The following is an 18,148-nucleotide window of genomic DNA, read 5'->3' on the forward strand; positions in this document are numbered from 1 at the left end:
ATGTGTTCCTCCGTTGTTGTCTTGATGTATGGTGTGTTTCTCATGTGTTCCTCCGTTGTTGTCTTGATGTATGGTGTGTTTCTCATGTGTTCCTCCGTTGTTGTCTTGATGTATGGTGTGTTTCTCATGTGTTCCTCCGTTGTTGTCTTGATTTATGGTGTGTTTCTCATGTGTTCCTCCGTTGTTGTCTTGATGTATGGTGTGTTTCTCATGTGTTCCTCCGTTGTTGTCTTGATGTATGGTGTGTTTCTCATGTGTTCCTCCGTTGTTGTCTTGATGTATGGTGTGTTTCTCATGTGTTCCTCCGTTGTTGTCTTGATGTATGGTGTGTTTCTCATGTGTTCCTCCGTTGTTGTCTTGATGTATGGTGTGTTTCTCATGTGTTCCTCCGTTGTTGTCTTGATGTATGGTGTGTTTCTCATGTGTTCCTCCGTTGTTGTCTTGATTTATGGTGTGTTTCTCATGTGTTCCTCCGTTGTTGTCTTGATGTATGGTGTGTTTCTCATGTGTTCCTCCGTTGTTGTCTTGATGTATGGTGTGTTTCTCATGTGTTCCTCCGTTGTTGTCTTGATGTATGGTGTGTTTCTCATGTGTTCCTCCGTTGTTGTCTTGATGTATGGTGTGTTTCTCATGTGTTCCTCCGTTGTTGTCTTGATGTATGGTGTGTTTCTCATGTGTTCCTCCGTTGTTGTCTTGATGTATGGTGTGTTTCTCATGTGATCCTCCGTTGTTGTCTTGATGTATGGTGTGTTTCTCATGTGTTCCTCCGTTGTTGTCTTGATGTATGGTGTGTTTCTCATGTGTTCCTCCGTTGTTGTCTTGATGTATGGTGTGTTTCTCATGTGTTCCTCCGTTGTTGTCTTGATGTATGGTGTGTTTCTCATGTGATCCTCCGTTGTTGTCTTGATGTATGGTGTGTTTCTCATGTGTTCCTCCGTTGTTGTCTTGATGTATGGTGTGTTTCTCATGTGATCCTCCGTTGTTGTCTTGATGTATGGTGTGTTTCTCATGTGTTCCTCCGTTGTTGTCTTGATGTATGGTGTGTTTCTCATGTGTTCCTCCGTTGTTGTCTTGATGTATGCTGTGTTTCTCCTGTGTTCCTCCGTTGTTGTCTTGATGTATGGTGTGTTTCTCATGTGTTCCTCCGTTGTTGTCTTGATGTATGGTGTGTTTCTCATGTGTTCCTCCGTTGTTGTCTTGATGTATGGTGTGTTTCTCCTGTGTTCCTCCGTTGTTGTCTTGATGTATGCTGTGTTTCTCATGTGTTCCTCCGTTGTTGTCTTGATGTATGGTGTGTTTCTCATGTGTTCCTCCGTTGTTGTCTTGATGTATGGTGTGTTTCTCCTGTGTTCCTCCGTTGTTGTCTTGATGTATGGTGTGTTTCTCCTGTGTTCCTCCGTTGTTGTCTTGATGTATGCTGTGTTTCTCATGTGTTCCTCCGTTGTTGTCTTGATGTATGGTGTGTTTCTCATGTGTTCCTCCGTTGTTGTCTTGATGTATGGTGTGTTTCTCCTGTGTTCCTCCGTTGTTGTCTTGATGTATGGTGTGTTTCTCATGTGTTCCTCCGTTGTTGTCTTGATGTATGGTGTGTTTCTCATGTGTTCCTCCGTTGTTGTCTTGATGTATGGTGTGTTGCTCATGTGTTCCTCCGTTGTTGTCTTGATGTATGGTGTGTTTCTCATGTGTTCCTCCGTTGTTGTCTTGATGTATGGTGTGTTGCTCATGTGTTCCTCCGTTGTTGTCTTGATGTATGGTGTGTTTCTCATGTGTTCCTCCGTTGTTGTCTTGATGTATGGTGTGTTTCTCATGTGTTCCTCCGTTGTTGTCTTGATGTATGGTGTGTTTCTCATGTGTTCCTCCATTGTTGCTAATTGTTGTCTTGTGCTGTCGGTCCTTCTGGCCGGTGGCTTCTTAATTTGTTTTAGTTTTCTGTGATATTTTATTGTATTTACCTTGCATGCTTGCATGTAAAAATAAATAAATAAAAAACTTCACCCTACAAGAAAACAGACCTGGCGGCAGTCAAGCTGGACGCCACTCACAGCTAAGAATTTGCTTTATTTGTAGTTAGTTTTTTTTAGTGCATGCTAGTTTTATCATGTTGCATTAATTAAACAAAATTTACCACATTCTATCCTGGTCATAGATTGTTGTAAACATTGAATTTTATCTTCCCAAATCCTTTTATGCCTCGACAATAGGCGTCCTCCCAATGTCCTTTTTTTGTGCCACTTGTTACACATGATATCTGGACAGCAGTTGTAAGCAGTGCGCTCCTTGCGATTATAGTGGCAGCACAGCCTTGTTATCGGGTAGGAAGGTGGCCTTGTGTGATCACCAGGCGGTCGTGCTGCTGCTCACACGGTAGTTGAACACTTCCTTGAGACCGCTGCTGAGGTTGGTGATGCATCAACTGGCCGTGCTGAGGCTGGTGATGCATCAACTGGCCGTGCTGAGGCTGGTGATGCATCAACTGGCCGTGCTGAGGCTGGTGATGCATCAACTGGCCGTGCTGAGGCTAGTGATGCATCAACTGGCCGTGCTGAGGCTGGTGATGCATCAACTGGCCGTGCTGAGGTTGGTGATGCATCAACTGGCCGTGTTACTGATAATGTGGTTGTGTTGGTGGAGGCCGGGGATGCTGGTGAGGCCGCTCACGTCCACTCCCACCAGCAGCTGTCTCGCTGACAAGGGTTGGCTGCTAGTATAAGTGCAGGGAATGTTTCTTGAGGTTCAGTGGTTGTAGGAGGAGGCCGTGGTGCCAAGGTGGTCATTTTAATGCACCCAGTGAGTCTTCAGTTTAAACTAACACCACATATTTCTTCAGCGTGTTAGCATGTATTAGTTGGAAATCAGAATATACTGATGGTATTGAAGCAACTCGCACTCTCAACTAATATGTCTCATTTTGTGGGAATTTGTATGGTCCCAAACATACGAATTACAAATTACTATGAATAGGAGCGGCTCACAAATATCCACGTTTTCTATACATCGGTAGGTTAGGTTAGGCGAGTTTCTTGGGTTCGTTTGTCTTGCTGGGATAGTTCTTTGTATATTGTATGTTGGCGCAAATCATGATAATGGGTTGCCTGTAAAGTGATATCCTTCATATACTCTTCATCCGTCAACAATTCTCTCTCTCTCTTATTTTTGTAACTAAGACTAAGTGTTCATAAGGGCTGTTAATTGACGTATCTAGTGAAGCTGCAAGCAAAAGCTGTTATTCTAACTCAGCTCATCTGAAGCCGGCCCCTAGAGATTCATTTATTTCATGAGAATGTACTTTGAAACCCATCACAAAGAGAACTATCATATAAGGAATCTGGTGAAACTGTAAGCAAGAGCTGTTATCCTACCTCAGGTCAGTTGAAACCTACTTCTAGAGACCCATTTATTTCCATGAGCCTATTCTATGCATCAATAGGAATAAACTTTATTTATTAACAACATTAGGTAACAATCATATAAAGAACAGGATGAACCTGAAGCCAACTGTGTGCCAGAGCCTTCATGTGGTCATGTGATCTCTGTCTCTGTATCCCCTGCACCTTTTAACTAAGACTAGGGTTCAGAAGGAATACACTTGATGTTGGTACAATAATGCTGCTGGAGGCTGAGATGTGTTAAGCTCCAGCATGTCCTTCCTCCTGAACTGATAGTACATATAGCACCTGTTTGCTTGTCGGAAATTTTTCGATACACAATATTTAACCCAGACACACAAAGCAAATGCTAATGTGTTAGGAACATACGAAACGCTATGTGTATTAGTGGCTTTAGGTATTGTATGTACTAGCTCTATCAATAAATCCAACATTATGTTTGGAACTCATCATCTCATGTACAACTCATGTATGTACTTTTACCCGAATAAAATTGAATTTGAATTTTGAATTTTGAAATTACTAACCCTAACATACCAAGCCAAAACGGTTATTTTGGGAACATACTAATCTTACTAACTCACTTATAATCATAAGAGAACCATTAAAGGAACTATGTTTAGTGGCTTCTCCGAGAAAATTGGATGTTGCCACGTAAGCAAATACGCTATTTACGCACAATATTTCTCTTATGAAAACATAGAACCTCGTCTAAAGGTTAAAAATGATAAAGTACTCTTTAGAACTGGATTTAATTAAATAACAAACAAATCTAAAGTCTCCTTTCTTAAATCGATACTGACAAATTCTGAACTATGTTGATGGTTGCGTCCATAGCAGAGTCGTTGAGTATTTTGTAGTCCGGTTATGAGACATACGAGAAACAACGGGTAAGCCTCATCTCAATTATAGAATTTCTCTCTGAATATATGCTATGTATCGTGGTAGCAGTTTACTACTGATAAGTTACTCGGCTAACTGTTAACATTCGGGCCTACTCAATGCGGTCCGACACGTGACTGAAGGATGCCCAGTGCATATTATCAGACCACGTAGATTCATTCTACATGGTCTGATTCATTCTACATGGTCTACATGGTCATTCTACTGTTAAATGGGTTAGTAAAATGCAATCATTTCTTTATAAAGAAATGATTGCATTTTACTAACCCATTTAACAGTAGAATTAACATTTAGTAGTTTATTACCATTACCCAGTTATTGATGTGATAGGCTATGTATATATACCCCCACCCCCCAAACATGTAAGTATGACAACACTTAACAGGATAACATTTAAGTACAGTCCACATTTAAATATGCAGTCCATTCTCAATTAATAATCATCAATTAACGTAAGTTGATTAAATATATATTCCTGCTAGGAAAATTCCCCACATGTTTATGGTCCTTCGAACTGGAGAGTGCAGAAATTAGACTATTCTTAAGAACAGGTTCGTTTCACATATGTTTATGGTCCTCAACGGACTGGATGAACCAGAATTTACAGATCTAAACACACACTGGTTCTTAGAATCCAATGTTTTCGTTCTTCGAACTGGGATCTTTGTGATCCATAAATGAACAATTAGTATATATAACTATTAAATATATAGCAGCAAAAGTAAACTGCTATATATAACTATAACTATATATACATGCTATATATAGCCTAACTCAGTCAACCTCACTCAGCAGTATACCCAAAGTATTAACAGTGATTGAAACGACTGCTGCTAACACAATATTAACTACGGCTATTGGTTAGTCTCATTACTTAAGATATAATACCATTAAATACAAGAAGTTGAGAGGCTACTACCCATAAATGTGTATATATTTCTCTTAAGCTCAGAGAGAAACATTTAACATATAAAATAAAACCAAATAAAATATTACACCATTCTGTTTACTGCACAATATTGTACCATTTAATTAATTGCCAACTCTTATTTGGGTGGGGAGGGGGAAGTGTAGGACAATATTAGGCTAGTACTGAACTGAATAATGATGAACCTAATCTAATCTAATTAATTGTGCTAACCGGTGTAAGGGTTGGCTATCACATTTGTCTAGTGTTGGACTAAATATTGTTCAGCCTAGCAAGTATTTAATCATTGTGCAGACCATATAGGGTAGATTATTAACAACACGAGTTGTGTTGTACACATATATTTTATTTCTTTGCATTATTTATTTATTTACTTATTTATTTATTTATATACAAGAAGGTACATTGGGAGTGTGAGGATACATAGTGTAGTAATTACAATCTTGTAAAGCCACTAGTACGCGTAGCGTTTCGGGCAGGACCTTTAATCTAAGAAAATTTTAAGTAGGTAAATACTTGCAAAATGTATAAAAAATTATAACAGTTACAAAGCAAGAAAAAAAAAAATAAAGATGAGAGAAAATTGTAGGTATATTAAAGCACATAGGTAGCTCAGATTGATTGCTATGACAGCTTGGATGGTAGTTTAACAAAAATTAGTAGGCACAATACAGCATATGGCTAGCACATAAAAGAAGACAACAATGAACACAATAATAAAGTTGTTTGGGTTAAGTACATAAAGATTGGGAGATTGGATAACACTAGATACAGAGCAAATTTAAAGCTCAGTGTAGGAAACTACGAAGATGAAATTAGGTACTTTTTGGTTTTGTTTTTAAATGAGGCAAAAGTTTGACAGCTTTTCAATTCACTAGGGAGTGAGTTCCATAGACTAGGTTCCTAAATTTGCATAGAGTATTTACACAGATTAAGTTTGACCCTAGGGATATCAAAGAGATATTTATTTCTGGTGTGGTGATAATGGGTCCTATTACATCTGTCCAGGGAGAGTTTCAGAGAATGGTTTGCATTTAAGAACAAGGTTTTGTAAATGTAGTTGACACAAGAGAATGTGTGGAGGGAGTTAATATTTAGCAAGTTTAGGGAGTTAAACAAGGGGGCTGAGTGTTGTCTGAAAGCTGAGTCTGTTATTATTCTGATAGCAGATTTTTGCTGGGTGACGATGGGCTTAAGGTGGTTTGCAGTGGTAGACCCCCATGCACAGATACCATAATTAAGATAGGGGTAGATTACTGCATAATATAGTGAGAGGAGAGCAGAGTTAGGAACATAATATCTTATTTTAGAGAGTATACCAACGGTTTTAGAGACTTTTTAGATTTCGATATATTTTCATTTTGATTTAACTATTTTGTGACATTGCATTAGAATTGAGTTGTGCCATACCGTTCATTTCATAAGTATAAGAATAGATGCCACATGTGTGACAGGTAAAAAATTTTTTTTAAGAAACAGCGCCATCTGTTGCACATCGGAGCAACACACGATATACTAACTATGTTTCGATTCCATTTCAATGTTTCCAATTGCAGTGACAAATAGAATTTTCATAGATTTCGATTTATTTTCATTTTGATTTAATTATTTTGCATGACATTGCGTTGGAATTGAGCTGTGTTGTTTACCATACCGTTCATTTCATGAGTATAGTTTATTTTTATATTTTTCGTTTTTTTTTTCATTTTGTTTTCAATTGTTTTTCTTATATTTCAGTGATGGGAACATCAGATCACTTGATGTTCCCAATTTTCTGCTGGGAACATCAGACCATTTGGGAAGGCATCAGACAAGGGGACGTGGGAGGGTGGTAATGGCCGAGGGAAGAGGGGAGGGAAGAAGAGAATGGTGGGGAGGATGAGGGTACGTGAGTGGGGGATGGTGGAGAGGTCGATGGTACAGGGGAGGGGGTAATTGAAATTGAAATTGAAATAAGTTTATTGAGGTAAAATACACAAGACGAGGGGGTAATGGTGAGGAGGACAAGGGAGGGGGATAGTGGGGAGGACGAGGGGGGAAGGAGGAGTGGGAAATGGTAGAGTGGACGAGGGGGACGGGAGATGGTTGGGAGAACGAGGGGATGGTGGAGTGGGGAATGGTTAGGAGGACGAGGGAACGGTAGAGTGGGGGATGTTGGGGAGGACAAAGGGACAGGGGAGGGGGGGAATGGTGGGGATGACGAGGGTACGGGGAAGTAAGGAATAGTTGGGAGGACGAGGGGACGGGGGAGAGGGGAATGGTGGTGAGGACTGGGAGACGGGGGAAGGTTGTTGTGGCTTAGCAACTCGCATGCTTTGCTGAGCCACAGCAACGCGTGGCCAGGTGCAGCTAGTCTACATTAATAAAAATGGAAATGTTCGTTTGTGTATAACTGCTAATCTCCGAAAGTTCTTCACCGATTGCTTTGAAATTTTCACACAACGTTCCATTCACATCCGGTCAGGTTTTTATATACATACTATATAGATATCACGTCTGTGACGGTAAAAATTTTTTTTTTCTGAAAAAAATTGTTTTTCATGTGAGGGAAATCTTTGAAACCTCTTTACCGATTGCTTTGAAATTTTGACACAACGTTGCATTCGAATTGATGCGCCTTTTTATATATCTACTATATACATGCCTCACCTGTGACAGGTAAAAACATGTTTTTTTTTAAAGAACAGCGCCATCTGTTGGACGTAAGAGCATCACATGCTGTAATCTCCAAAAGTTTTTCACCGATAGCTTTGAAATTTTGACACAACATTGCATTCAAATAGGCGTGTGTTTTTATATACCTACTATATAGATTCCACCCCTGTGACAGGTAAAAACATGCGTTTTTTAAAAACAGCGCCATCTGTTGCACATAATAGCAACATGAACGCTATACTAAATATGTCACGAATTCCTTTTCAGTGTTTTCGATTGCATTGATAAATTTTATTTTCATAGATTTTGATTTATTTGATTTTTTATTGAATTATTTTGTGTGACATTGTGTTGGAATTGAGCTGTGTTGTTTACCATACCGTTCATTTCGTAAGTATAAGTATAGATGCCACACCTGTGACAGGTAAAACTATACTTTTCTTGAAAAACAGCGCCATCTGTTGCATGTAAGAGCAACACGCATGCTATACTAAATATGTTTCAATTCCATTTCAATGTTTCTGATTGCATTGATAAATTGAATTTTCATAGATTTTGATTTATTTTCATTTTGATATAATTATTTTGTGTGAATTGCATTGGAATTGAGCTGTGTTGTTTACCATACCGTTCATTTCGTGAGTATAGTTTATTTTTTTATTTTTTCATGTTTTCATTTCATTTTTTAACTGTTTTTCTTATATTTCAGTGATGGGAACATCAGATCACTTGATGTTCCCAATTTTCTGAGGGGAACATCAGACCATTTGGGAAGGCATCGGACGAGGGAGTGGGGAATGGTGGGGATGACGAGGGGACGGAAGTAAGAGATGGTGGGGAGGACAAGGGGACAAGGGAGGGGGTAATGGTGGGGAAGGACGAGGGGATGGGGGAGTTTGGGATGGTGGGGACGAGGGGATGGGGGAATGGAGAATGGTGGGGAGGACAAAAGAACAGGCGAGTGGGACATGGTGGGGAGGACGAGGGGACGGTGGAGTGGGGAATAGTTGGAAGGCCAAGGAGACGGGTGAGGGGGGAATGGTGGGGAGGACTGGGGGGAGAGGGAAGGTTGCTGTAGCTTAGCAACACACATGCATTGCTGAACCACAGCATCGCATGGCCTGGTACTGCTAGTAATAATAATAAACATTCACCTCCGCGGCACCAAGACCTGTACTCGCTTACGCTCTCTACTCTAAGCTGTATCACAGCCCCCTACTACCCCCAGATGATGTAGAACACCACCTATAGGCAGCTAAGTACATGGAGTCCGTGCATATCTTAACAGATGAACAGTAACCAACCCAATCTACTCCATCTCAAACACAATTCTAAACAATCCTCTCCTGCTGTGAGTACCAGTGCCTGTTACCCGCCTCTGCCCGCCTCCGTCCTGCCTGACACAAGTTTCAGCTACAACATATTCGCTCTACCATACTCAATCAACCATACCTTTCAAAAGCAAGGTTGCCCAGGGGAAAAAGAACTTCATATCTCCAAACAAGGCACCCATCCAGAACAACACTGACAGCCGTAGTTCTTTGCCCTCTGGGGCCTGTGGCGGCGCTGCTCTCCCCTCAACCCCATCACCGAATCAGGGAATTGTATCCTCTCAATCATTTCCAAATTCCTCGCTAACATCCCACTTCTTGCACTTCAAGTGTGCTGCTAGTCCCTCGCAGGATTTCCCTATCTGGGCCGAGAATCAGTGGTTCATAAAGTTGTGTCTAGTCTATGTCTAGGAGCCGGTCGGCCGAGCGGACAGCACGCTGGACTTGTGATCCTGGGTTCGATCCCAGGCGCCGGCGAGAAACAATGGGCAGAGTTTCTTTCACCCTATGCCCCTGTTACCTAGCAGTAAAATAGGTACCTGGGTGTTAGTAAGCTGTCACGGGCTGCTTCCTGGGGGTGGAGGCCTGGTCGAGGACCGGGCCGCGGGGACACTAAAGCCCCGAAAACATCTCAAGATAAAATGATAGTCATTGTGGCTCAAATTACGATCATTGAGAGCCTTGAGGGTCAAGCTAGTCAGGCGAACTTACATCAACAGCGACAAACAATAACCTTCTCCACGAGGCGGTTAGTGCTTGTCAAACTTACCAACAACAACTCCAGCGTGACATAAACCGTCTCCGTAATGAAAGTACGGATCTGAAAACCAATGAATCCGTCAAACAACAAGAGGAAGCTCTTGAAAAAATTTAAAGCTTGTATTAGTAATTTAACCACTCAACAATCTACCTCCCAGGTTGAACAAGACCAGCACAAGTTGCTGGACTCTGTTATTGTGTCGTCTTCAGCCCTTCCTGTGGAAAGTGAAGGTGAGAAGTGTATTGATATTGTACATGCTTTCAAAAAAGACCAACTGATTTGTAATGTCAACAAAACAGACATAATTGCTACCTACATAATAGGCAAACAATCCATCAGGACAAAACTAAAGAAAAATTCGCCTCAAGCTAGCTATCCAGTCCCTAAAATCTGATCTTGTCCAGACAGCAGTACCCTCAAAAAGGGACTTTACATCAACGAGTACTTGACCAGAAAAAGGCAGGAACTCCTCTACCACCTGCGACAAATCCGGAATAAAAACCAATTTGTGATCCATCAGTGCTTTGTCAGAGATGATATGATAAAAGTGAGAAAAACTCCTTCAGGTTAAATGTTTACAATCTCAAATAAGGATATTCTCAAAACATTTCTCACCCAGTGTGGTTTGACTGACCCTATCAGTTAGTCAGGCCAGACTGACATGACTGACCCTATCAGTTAGTCAGGCCAGACTGACATGACATAACCCCTATCACTTGTGCCTCTTCTTATTTAACCCCCTTGTCACAAAGTGCTAGGTAACCTGTGTGTCATTGTTGCCTAGGTTGGCTAACCTCCACATACTCCCTTGGTTCATTGTACCCTGTGTCCTCTAGTGTAAACTATTATGTTCAGTGTACCTGAGTTTACCTCAAAGTAATCTACCTCATTTTGTTATAGTGTAACTTTAGAAATTAACTATAGTGTAACTACTTTAGTAAAATAAACTATTACGCTCAGTGTATCTCAAAGTAATCTATCTCATTATATATAGTGTAATTTTAGGAATTTACCTAAGTTTTGTATTCCTAACATAGTCATTCTTTTTAGAATCCTTTTTTTTACTTGTCATCTATTTTTTTTCTTTCATTGTTTAATTACATTGTTTTTTTCTTTGTATAATTCATTTTCACATATTCCTATTTTTATATTGCATTTCATGCAATAGTTATTTTTTATATCTAGATCTTTGTATAATTGCCTTTTTTGCCTTTTTTACCGTCAAGCAGCCCTCTTATGCAAACTAGTATAGACCCAGAACTAAACCTCTTATCTAGTATCTATTACAATCATCACTTTAATTCTCAAAATTGCAGGTATTATACAGCACATAATGCAAACAGTGTATTAACGCATATTCACAATGTTTCTGTAATTAACTTGAATGGAAGATCTCTAAGCAAACACCTTGATGATGTTAATGCCCTAATTCAATCAGTTGACAACAAATTCTCCTTTGTCATACTTACTGAAACGTGCTTAAAAGAGGATACTACACTACACTTTAACATGCCAAACTATTCAACAATTCACAACTGTCGACCAATTCAGAGAAGTGGTGGTACTGCTCTTTACTACCACCAAGAACTGACATGCTTAAAAATAATTAGAACTAGGGCTCCTGAGTCTCTAGTTTTAATTGAGTGGGGAGTATATCTTTGCCTGTTTCTGAGTCAAGGGTGGCGAGGCTGTCCTGACTGTGGGAGCACGCTACATAATTCCTAACACTGATGTGTCTGAATTCAACTCTAACCTTTGAAATCTAATACTAGCTAACAGACTGAACATAAACCAACTAATAATTTCGGGGGACTTTAATATTGACCACTGCGACTCTGATAACCTTCATGCTGCTAGTTTCCTCAAATGTTTGAATTCCTGCTTCCTCATACCCGTAATCACTAAACCTACTAGAATCACTGATACGACTGCCTCTGCTCTTGACCACATCTGGACTAACATAGCCTCTCCACTTCAGGGATAATCACTGATAGCACCACAGACCATTACTCCACATTTCTCCTAACCAACATTAATAAACCACCTCTAGATGCAAGGAAGATAAACTTTAGGCTGCACAGTGAAACTTCTATAAGGAACTTTACTGCTGCTGCTGCTGCTAATATCAACTGGGAGGCTGAATTAGGTAACATAGTGAACATAACCTAGCAATGCACACTTTTCTTCAGAAAACTCTGAGCCTCTATAACACCCACTGTCCTATGCTAACGAAACAAGTCACAACTAAAAGGTTAGACAATCCTTGGCTTACAAAGGGTATACTTAAATCTATATAAATAAAAATGTAAATGTTCGTTTGTTCAAAATTGTTAATCTCCGAAAGTTCTTTACCGATTGCTTGGAAATTTTCACACACGTTCCATTCACATCCGAGCAGGTTTTTATATACATACTCTATAGATGTCACGTCTGTGAATGGAAAAAACGTTTTTTTTTTTTTTAAACTGTTTTTCATGTAAGGGAAATCTTCAAAACCACTTTACCGATTACTTTTAAATTTTGACACAATATTGGATTTGAATAGGCACGTGATTTTATATACCTACTATATACGATTTCATTGATAAAATTGAATTTTTATAGCTTTAGATTTATTTTAATTTTGTTTTAATTATTTTGTGTGCCATTGCGTTGGAATATAGCTGTGTTGTTTACTATACCATTCATTTTGTGAGTATAGTTTATTTTTTATTTTTGTTTTATTTTTTAACTGTTTTTCATATATTTCAGTGATGGGAACATCAGATCATTTGATGTTCCAAATTGTCTGATGGGAACATCAGATAATTTGGAAATGCATCGGATGAAGGAGTGGGGAATGGTGGGGAGGACGAGGGGACTGGGGAGGGGAGGATTGGGAGACAGGGGAAGGAAGGTTGCAGCGGCTCAGCAATGCACATGAGTTGCTGAGTCACAGCAACGCATGGCCGGGTACAACTAGTATATATATATATATATATATATATATATATATATATATATATATATATATATATATATATATATATATATATATATATATATATGTCGTACCTAGTAGCCAGAACGCACTTCTCAGCCTACTATACAAGGCCCGATTTGCCTAATAAGCCAAGTTTTCCTGAATTAATATATTTTCTCTAATTTTTTTCTTATGAAATGATAAAGCTACCCATTTCATTATGTATAAGGTCAATTTTTTTTATTTGAGTTAAAATTAACTTAGATATATGACCGAACCCAACCAACCTTACCTAACCTAACCTAACCTATCTTTAAAGGTTAGGTTAGGTTAGGTAGCCGAAAAAGTTAGGTTAGGTTAGGTTAGGTAGTCGAAAAGCAATTAATTCATGAAAACTTGGCTTATTAGGCAAATCGGGCCTTGCATAGTAGGCTGAGAAGTGCATTCTGGCTACTAGGTACGACATATATATATATATATATATATATATATATATATATATATATATATATATATATATATATATATATATATATATATATATATATATATATATATATATATATATATATATTGTGGGAACCGACCTGTGAGATTTATATTTATTTAATTTATATGAATTTATATAGAATTTATATTTACGTTAATTTATATACTTCGATAGCAATTTGTATAATGTTAAGTGGACTGTATTTCTGCAATAATCTCATAATCTCACAAATCGATCCTCTACACATTAGGGGGGGTTTATTAGTTTATATATATGCAGCCAATCAAACTACAGAATTAGACTACATACATTGAAAAGGTTCCTTATCTTATAGTACAGCATGTTAGTCCACCAGGTATAACTAGGGTGTAGTCACCAAATTATCCTCTTTGAGTTAGCTTCCATCACCCAGTAACTGGTGCACAAAGTCTTGCTTCCTCGTCTTGACCTGTCAAAAGTGCGCTAGCTGTGAAGCCAGAATCCTATATATGACAAGCTATATCAGAGAAAACTGTACATGGAACATTGAAGACCTGGCTTAATTACCTTTAGTTTGAGGCTATGTCGCGTTCTAACCGGGTAACCCTACCCAATGACATTAATGGCCACTAATGATAGATAATGGGTTTCGGAAAGAACACTTAACTTGAATTTGTAGACAGCGTGTTGAAAAATGGTACACCTTTGGTTTCCATAACACTACGTCCAAGTAAATTTAACAGGAGCCGAATTTGCTCCCGTGTGAGCCTCTGGTCTAGTCTCAACCATGGCTGCCCTCCTTCCCCACTGACGCCTGGCCTACTTGTCCAGATGTCAATAAGTGATAGAAGGGTCACATTTACTCTACTTTAATATTGATAATTAAGTTAATTTATATAAGATGTTTTATGATGGTAAAGTCCAAAGACTAATGTATTTAAGAATAATTCCCAGCAGAATAGCTGGTGAATTTATAATGGTATGTGGTGATGATATCCCGTTTTCTATAGACGGTAATTCCACTACAAGTTACGTTTTCTATGGGTAACTTGTTTATACAACACAGCTATTATCTGTATGATATATTAAATGGTGTCAGATTTTCCGACATAATTCCCCAGGGGCTGCTCACGGGTCGAAGTCCTAATTAGAACAGACGAACACCGATACTCCTCCATCGAATTATTACATTAATTTGATGTTAGTAGTTAGTAATCACACGTTTGTGTGTCTGTTCGTACAGGACGGATGTCCCGTACTAGAGTTGCAGGGGTTAGAAGTCTAATGCGATTTCATTTCCCTGTTAACTCTTGAAAGGCTAATATTCAAGCCTTATTACATATTATTTAACCCAGAAGACTGGATGTGATCAAGTACTACAGTCAAGTATGATTCAGGGACTGCAGTGAGATCAGTGACATTAGATATAACTTGAAGTTTGTTCAGGTAACTGGTCACTGATATATAAACACTGAGGCCCATGGAATACATCTTGATTAAATAATAAATGTATCAAATCAGTCATCAGATTTATTGGGGTTTTAATTTAATTAATTGATTCAGAGGATTGAATAGCTCATCATTAAAGTAAAGTATGGTTCTGAGACTGCAGTGGGTTCAGTGACATTGGTCGCAGTGACTTGTAGCTGTTTTAGGCTACTGTTCACTGATTTGCCACTGAGGCCTCATGAACTCATCTCCAGCTTTAAATGATGATACTAACATCAACCTCTGTTACTATAGTCAGCTGTAATCTCCTTAGTATAATGCTACTGGAGAAATATAATCAGCTGACAAATTTAGATTTCTATTGGTATTGTTTATCTGCAGGCATAGGTCTCCTCAGGCTTGATACTGGGCCTGAGAGTAATTTACCTCCTGCAGAGTTTAATATGGTTATACCCTGATATTTAGTAGGGCTACCGATGAATCGATGACAATAGTCTGTCCCTACAAGGAGACCGAAGTCGGTGAGGTGATCAGACTTAATATTATCTGCCAATTTTATTCCTCTATTTCTCAGGAATTTGGCTGTTGCTCTCAGACCTTGAACTTGTAGGTCTACTGGTATTTTGTCCACCACAATGGCTTGTACTCGACAGACGTACCTGCCTAAGCGTACTGATGGTTGTACCACCTGGTAGACTTGAGGTCCTGCATCTGTTACAAACCCTGAGATGTTGAATGACGTCTGGGCTACAGGCCTTAATTGTAGTTCATCTGCCAGCTTTTTAGTGATATATGTTCTCTGGGATCCTTGGTCAAACAACCCACGGGTATGGACCTTGGCCCTCTTATTCAGGATGGTAATTTGGGCAGTAGGCAAAGTCGTATTACCTTTAGACTTTGCCGATTGGACACTCTTTGTTTGTTGCACCTTGCAGTACTGTACTGTGGTGGGAATGCTATCTTCCACCTTGGGGTTTGGAGACGTTGTTTTGGTGTCTCTGCACAATGCTGCATGGTGCTGACCTTTGTTACACCTATTACAGGTGTGTAATTGGGTATCACAGTCGTTGATGTTATGTTTCCTGAGGCACCTCGTGCAATGTTGCAAATCTTTGAGTCGCTCAACACGGGCGTCACTATCAGGAAAATTAGAGCAGTGGTACATTGAATGTTTCTCATTGCAGAACAAACATGTTCCATAGCTTCCAGTACCCTTTGGTGTCACGTTCTTGGGTGACACAGTAACTATAGGCTTGGAGGGTCCCACTGCATATACGCCCACACTGCCACTGTTCCACTTTGGTGTTGAATTATATTGTCTAGATTGATTTGGAGTACCTTTGGTACTCTGTGGTTTACTATTAGTGGTTTCTGAGGGTTTACTTGGTGGTTTTAATTTGTCATGTGTTCGTAATTGATGAACTACTGACTTTAAACCTTCAGATATTTCATTCATGGATAAGATGCTTTTATTGTAATGAGCACTCATTTGTCTCAATATGTCCCTAGGTATTTTCTCCTGGACAATTATTTTCAAGACCCACTCAGCCCCGTTTGCATCTGCTGTCAGGCTGAGGGCATTGATCAATGATTCTACCTCCAGCTTGAAGACTTGGAGTGAATCAGCTGAAGCCTCCGGTGGGGGTAAATGCAACAGCTCATGAACTAAATGTGATGTTCTTACTTCTGGATCAGCATAATTATCCTTGAGGAGTTTTACTGCCAGATCATAGCCATCATTAGTTAATCTCAGATGGGATACTACTGTTTTAGCCTCACCTGATAATTGACCTTGCAAATAAGAGAATTTACTACTCTTTGGTAAAGATTGTTTTGTGTCTACAAGGTCAACGAATTTGTTCCAAAATTCGTCCCAATCTTCCTCATCTTTTCCTGAGAAAGTGGGTAAATTAATTGGAGGGAGTCGAGCTTCTGCTTGACTCGTATTAGATGCAACTGTTGTTGTTGTTGCTGTTGCCTTGTTCTGGGCAATTAATTTGACATAAGGCTGTAACGTGGCCTGAGTGTGATCTTCATAATTCGCAAGATCAACCATAATGTCGTCTATTTCTGTTTCTGATAAATTAGTGTTGGCAAGTTCAGCCACATATGTTGCTATTTGACATTTGATTTGCTCAAATTTACCTGCAGCTGCTTGATAATAGCTTTCCAGGTCAGCATAATCAACTGTTGATTGTTGTGACAAATCTTCACATTTCTTGATCTGTCTTGTTAAGTGGCCTTTCAGACCTGCAAGGGTTCTTTTCATTCTCCCTGCATTATCCATACTGGCTCGTTGGTGAAGCCTTGTGGGACTTGTACTTGGGCTGCTCATAATACTGAACAAACACTAATGGTAGCCTAGGGTAAATTCTGCACTCACTAGGCTGTAATCCTACCTCTACTAGAGGTTAGCACTTAAAATTAATACACATTATATATATACAATCATACACACTAATGATTTGAGTGATAAACCAGTGTCATTGGAAGTACCTTTAGGTTAGCTCTTCTATATCACCCTAGGATGGTAGAGACACTAATTAATCACTCAAAGGTGTAATGATCATAAGTAAATTATTATATATACAACTCAACTCGAGTTGATAAAAATTACACCCAAAATAGGGTCTGGACCATTCATTAATGGTGTTAGGTTGATCAATATAGTACAACTGACTATGGTAATAATGGGACTAGGATGAACAATAATAGTTCAACTAGTCAATGGTTTTATCCTACCCTGTTGTGGGTTGGCAATTAGTAAATATTATACTGTGATCACTAGTGCAATATATATTAAATAATTCTCTATTTTGGAGAAATAATATACACAATTATTGATAATAGCCTCTTAATTAGCCTCTATGAAACTTCTAATATTATCTAGAAGTATTAAATATTATTAGTGACCTCGCGAAATAAACTCCACAAAATTCGTAGATAATCTCTCGCGAAATGTAACACCACGAAATCCGTGAACAATCTTGCGACACAGTCACTAATTTGGCTGGCTTCTATATTAGCGCTGTCATTTCACGAAATAACACGCCACCAAATATCTGTGGGTGTGCATGAAACCGCTGACGAAGCTGAACTGGGCTGAGGGAGGCTCCTGAGCTCCCTCGAGGCTAGGCTGCCGTCTTGACTGCTGGCCTTTGTTTAAATAACACTGCACTAGTATATTTAATGAATCCACTGGTTAACTGGTTCATCCGGTACTAAGATGACCAAATGTGGGTTCAAAGGATCAAATAATCCGTCATCCGGTTCGAAGATGACCAAATAATGTGGGAACCGACCTG

General features: G+C 39.2%; 1 protein-coding gene across 1 annotated transcript; it reads right to left on the bottom strand.

Annotated features, from left to right (window-relative positions):
- Positions 1 to 446: 446 nt before the first annotated feature.
- On the bottom strand, positions 447 to 1,862 carry LOC123770085 (kinesin-like protein K39). The gene has a single exon (XM_045761759.2). The coding sequence runs from the start codon at positions 1,860 to 1,862 to the stop codon at positions 447 to 449; it is 1,416 nt and encodes a 471-aa protein (XP_045617715.2).
- Between the last annotated feature and the right edge of the window lie 16,286 nt (positions 1,863 to 18,148).

The sequence above is a fragment of the Procambarus clarkii genome, chromosome 45 (genome assembly GCF_040958095.1).
Source record: "Procambarus clarkii isolate CNS0578487 chromosome 45, FALCON_Pclarkii_2.0, whole genome shotgun sequence".
Lineage (NCBI taxonomy): Eukaryota > Metazoa > Arthropoda > Malacostraca > Decapoda > Cambaridae > Procambarus > Procambarus clarkii.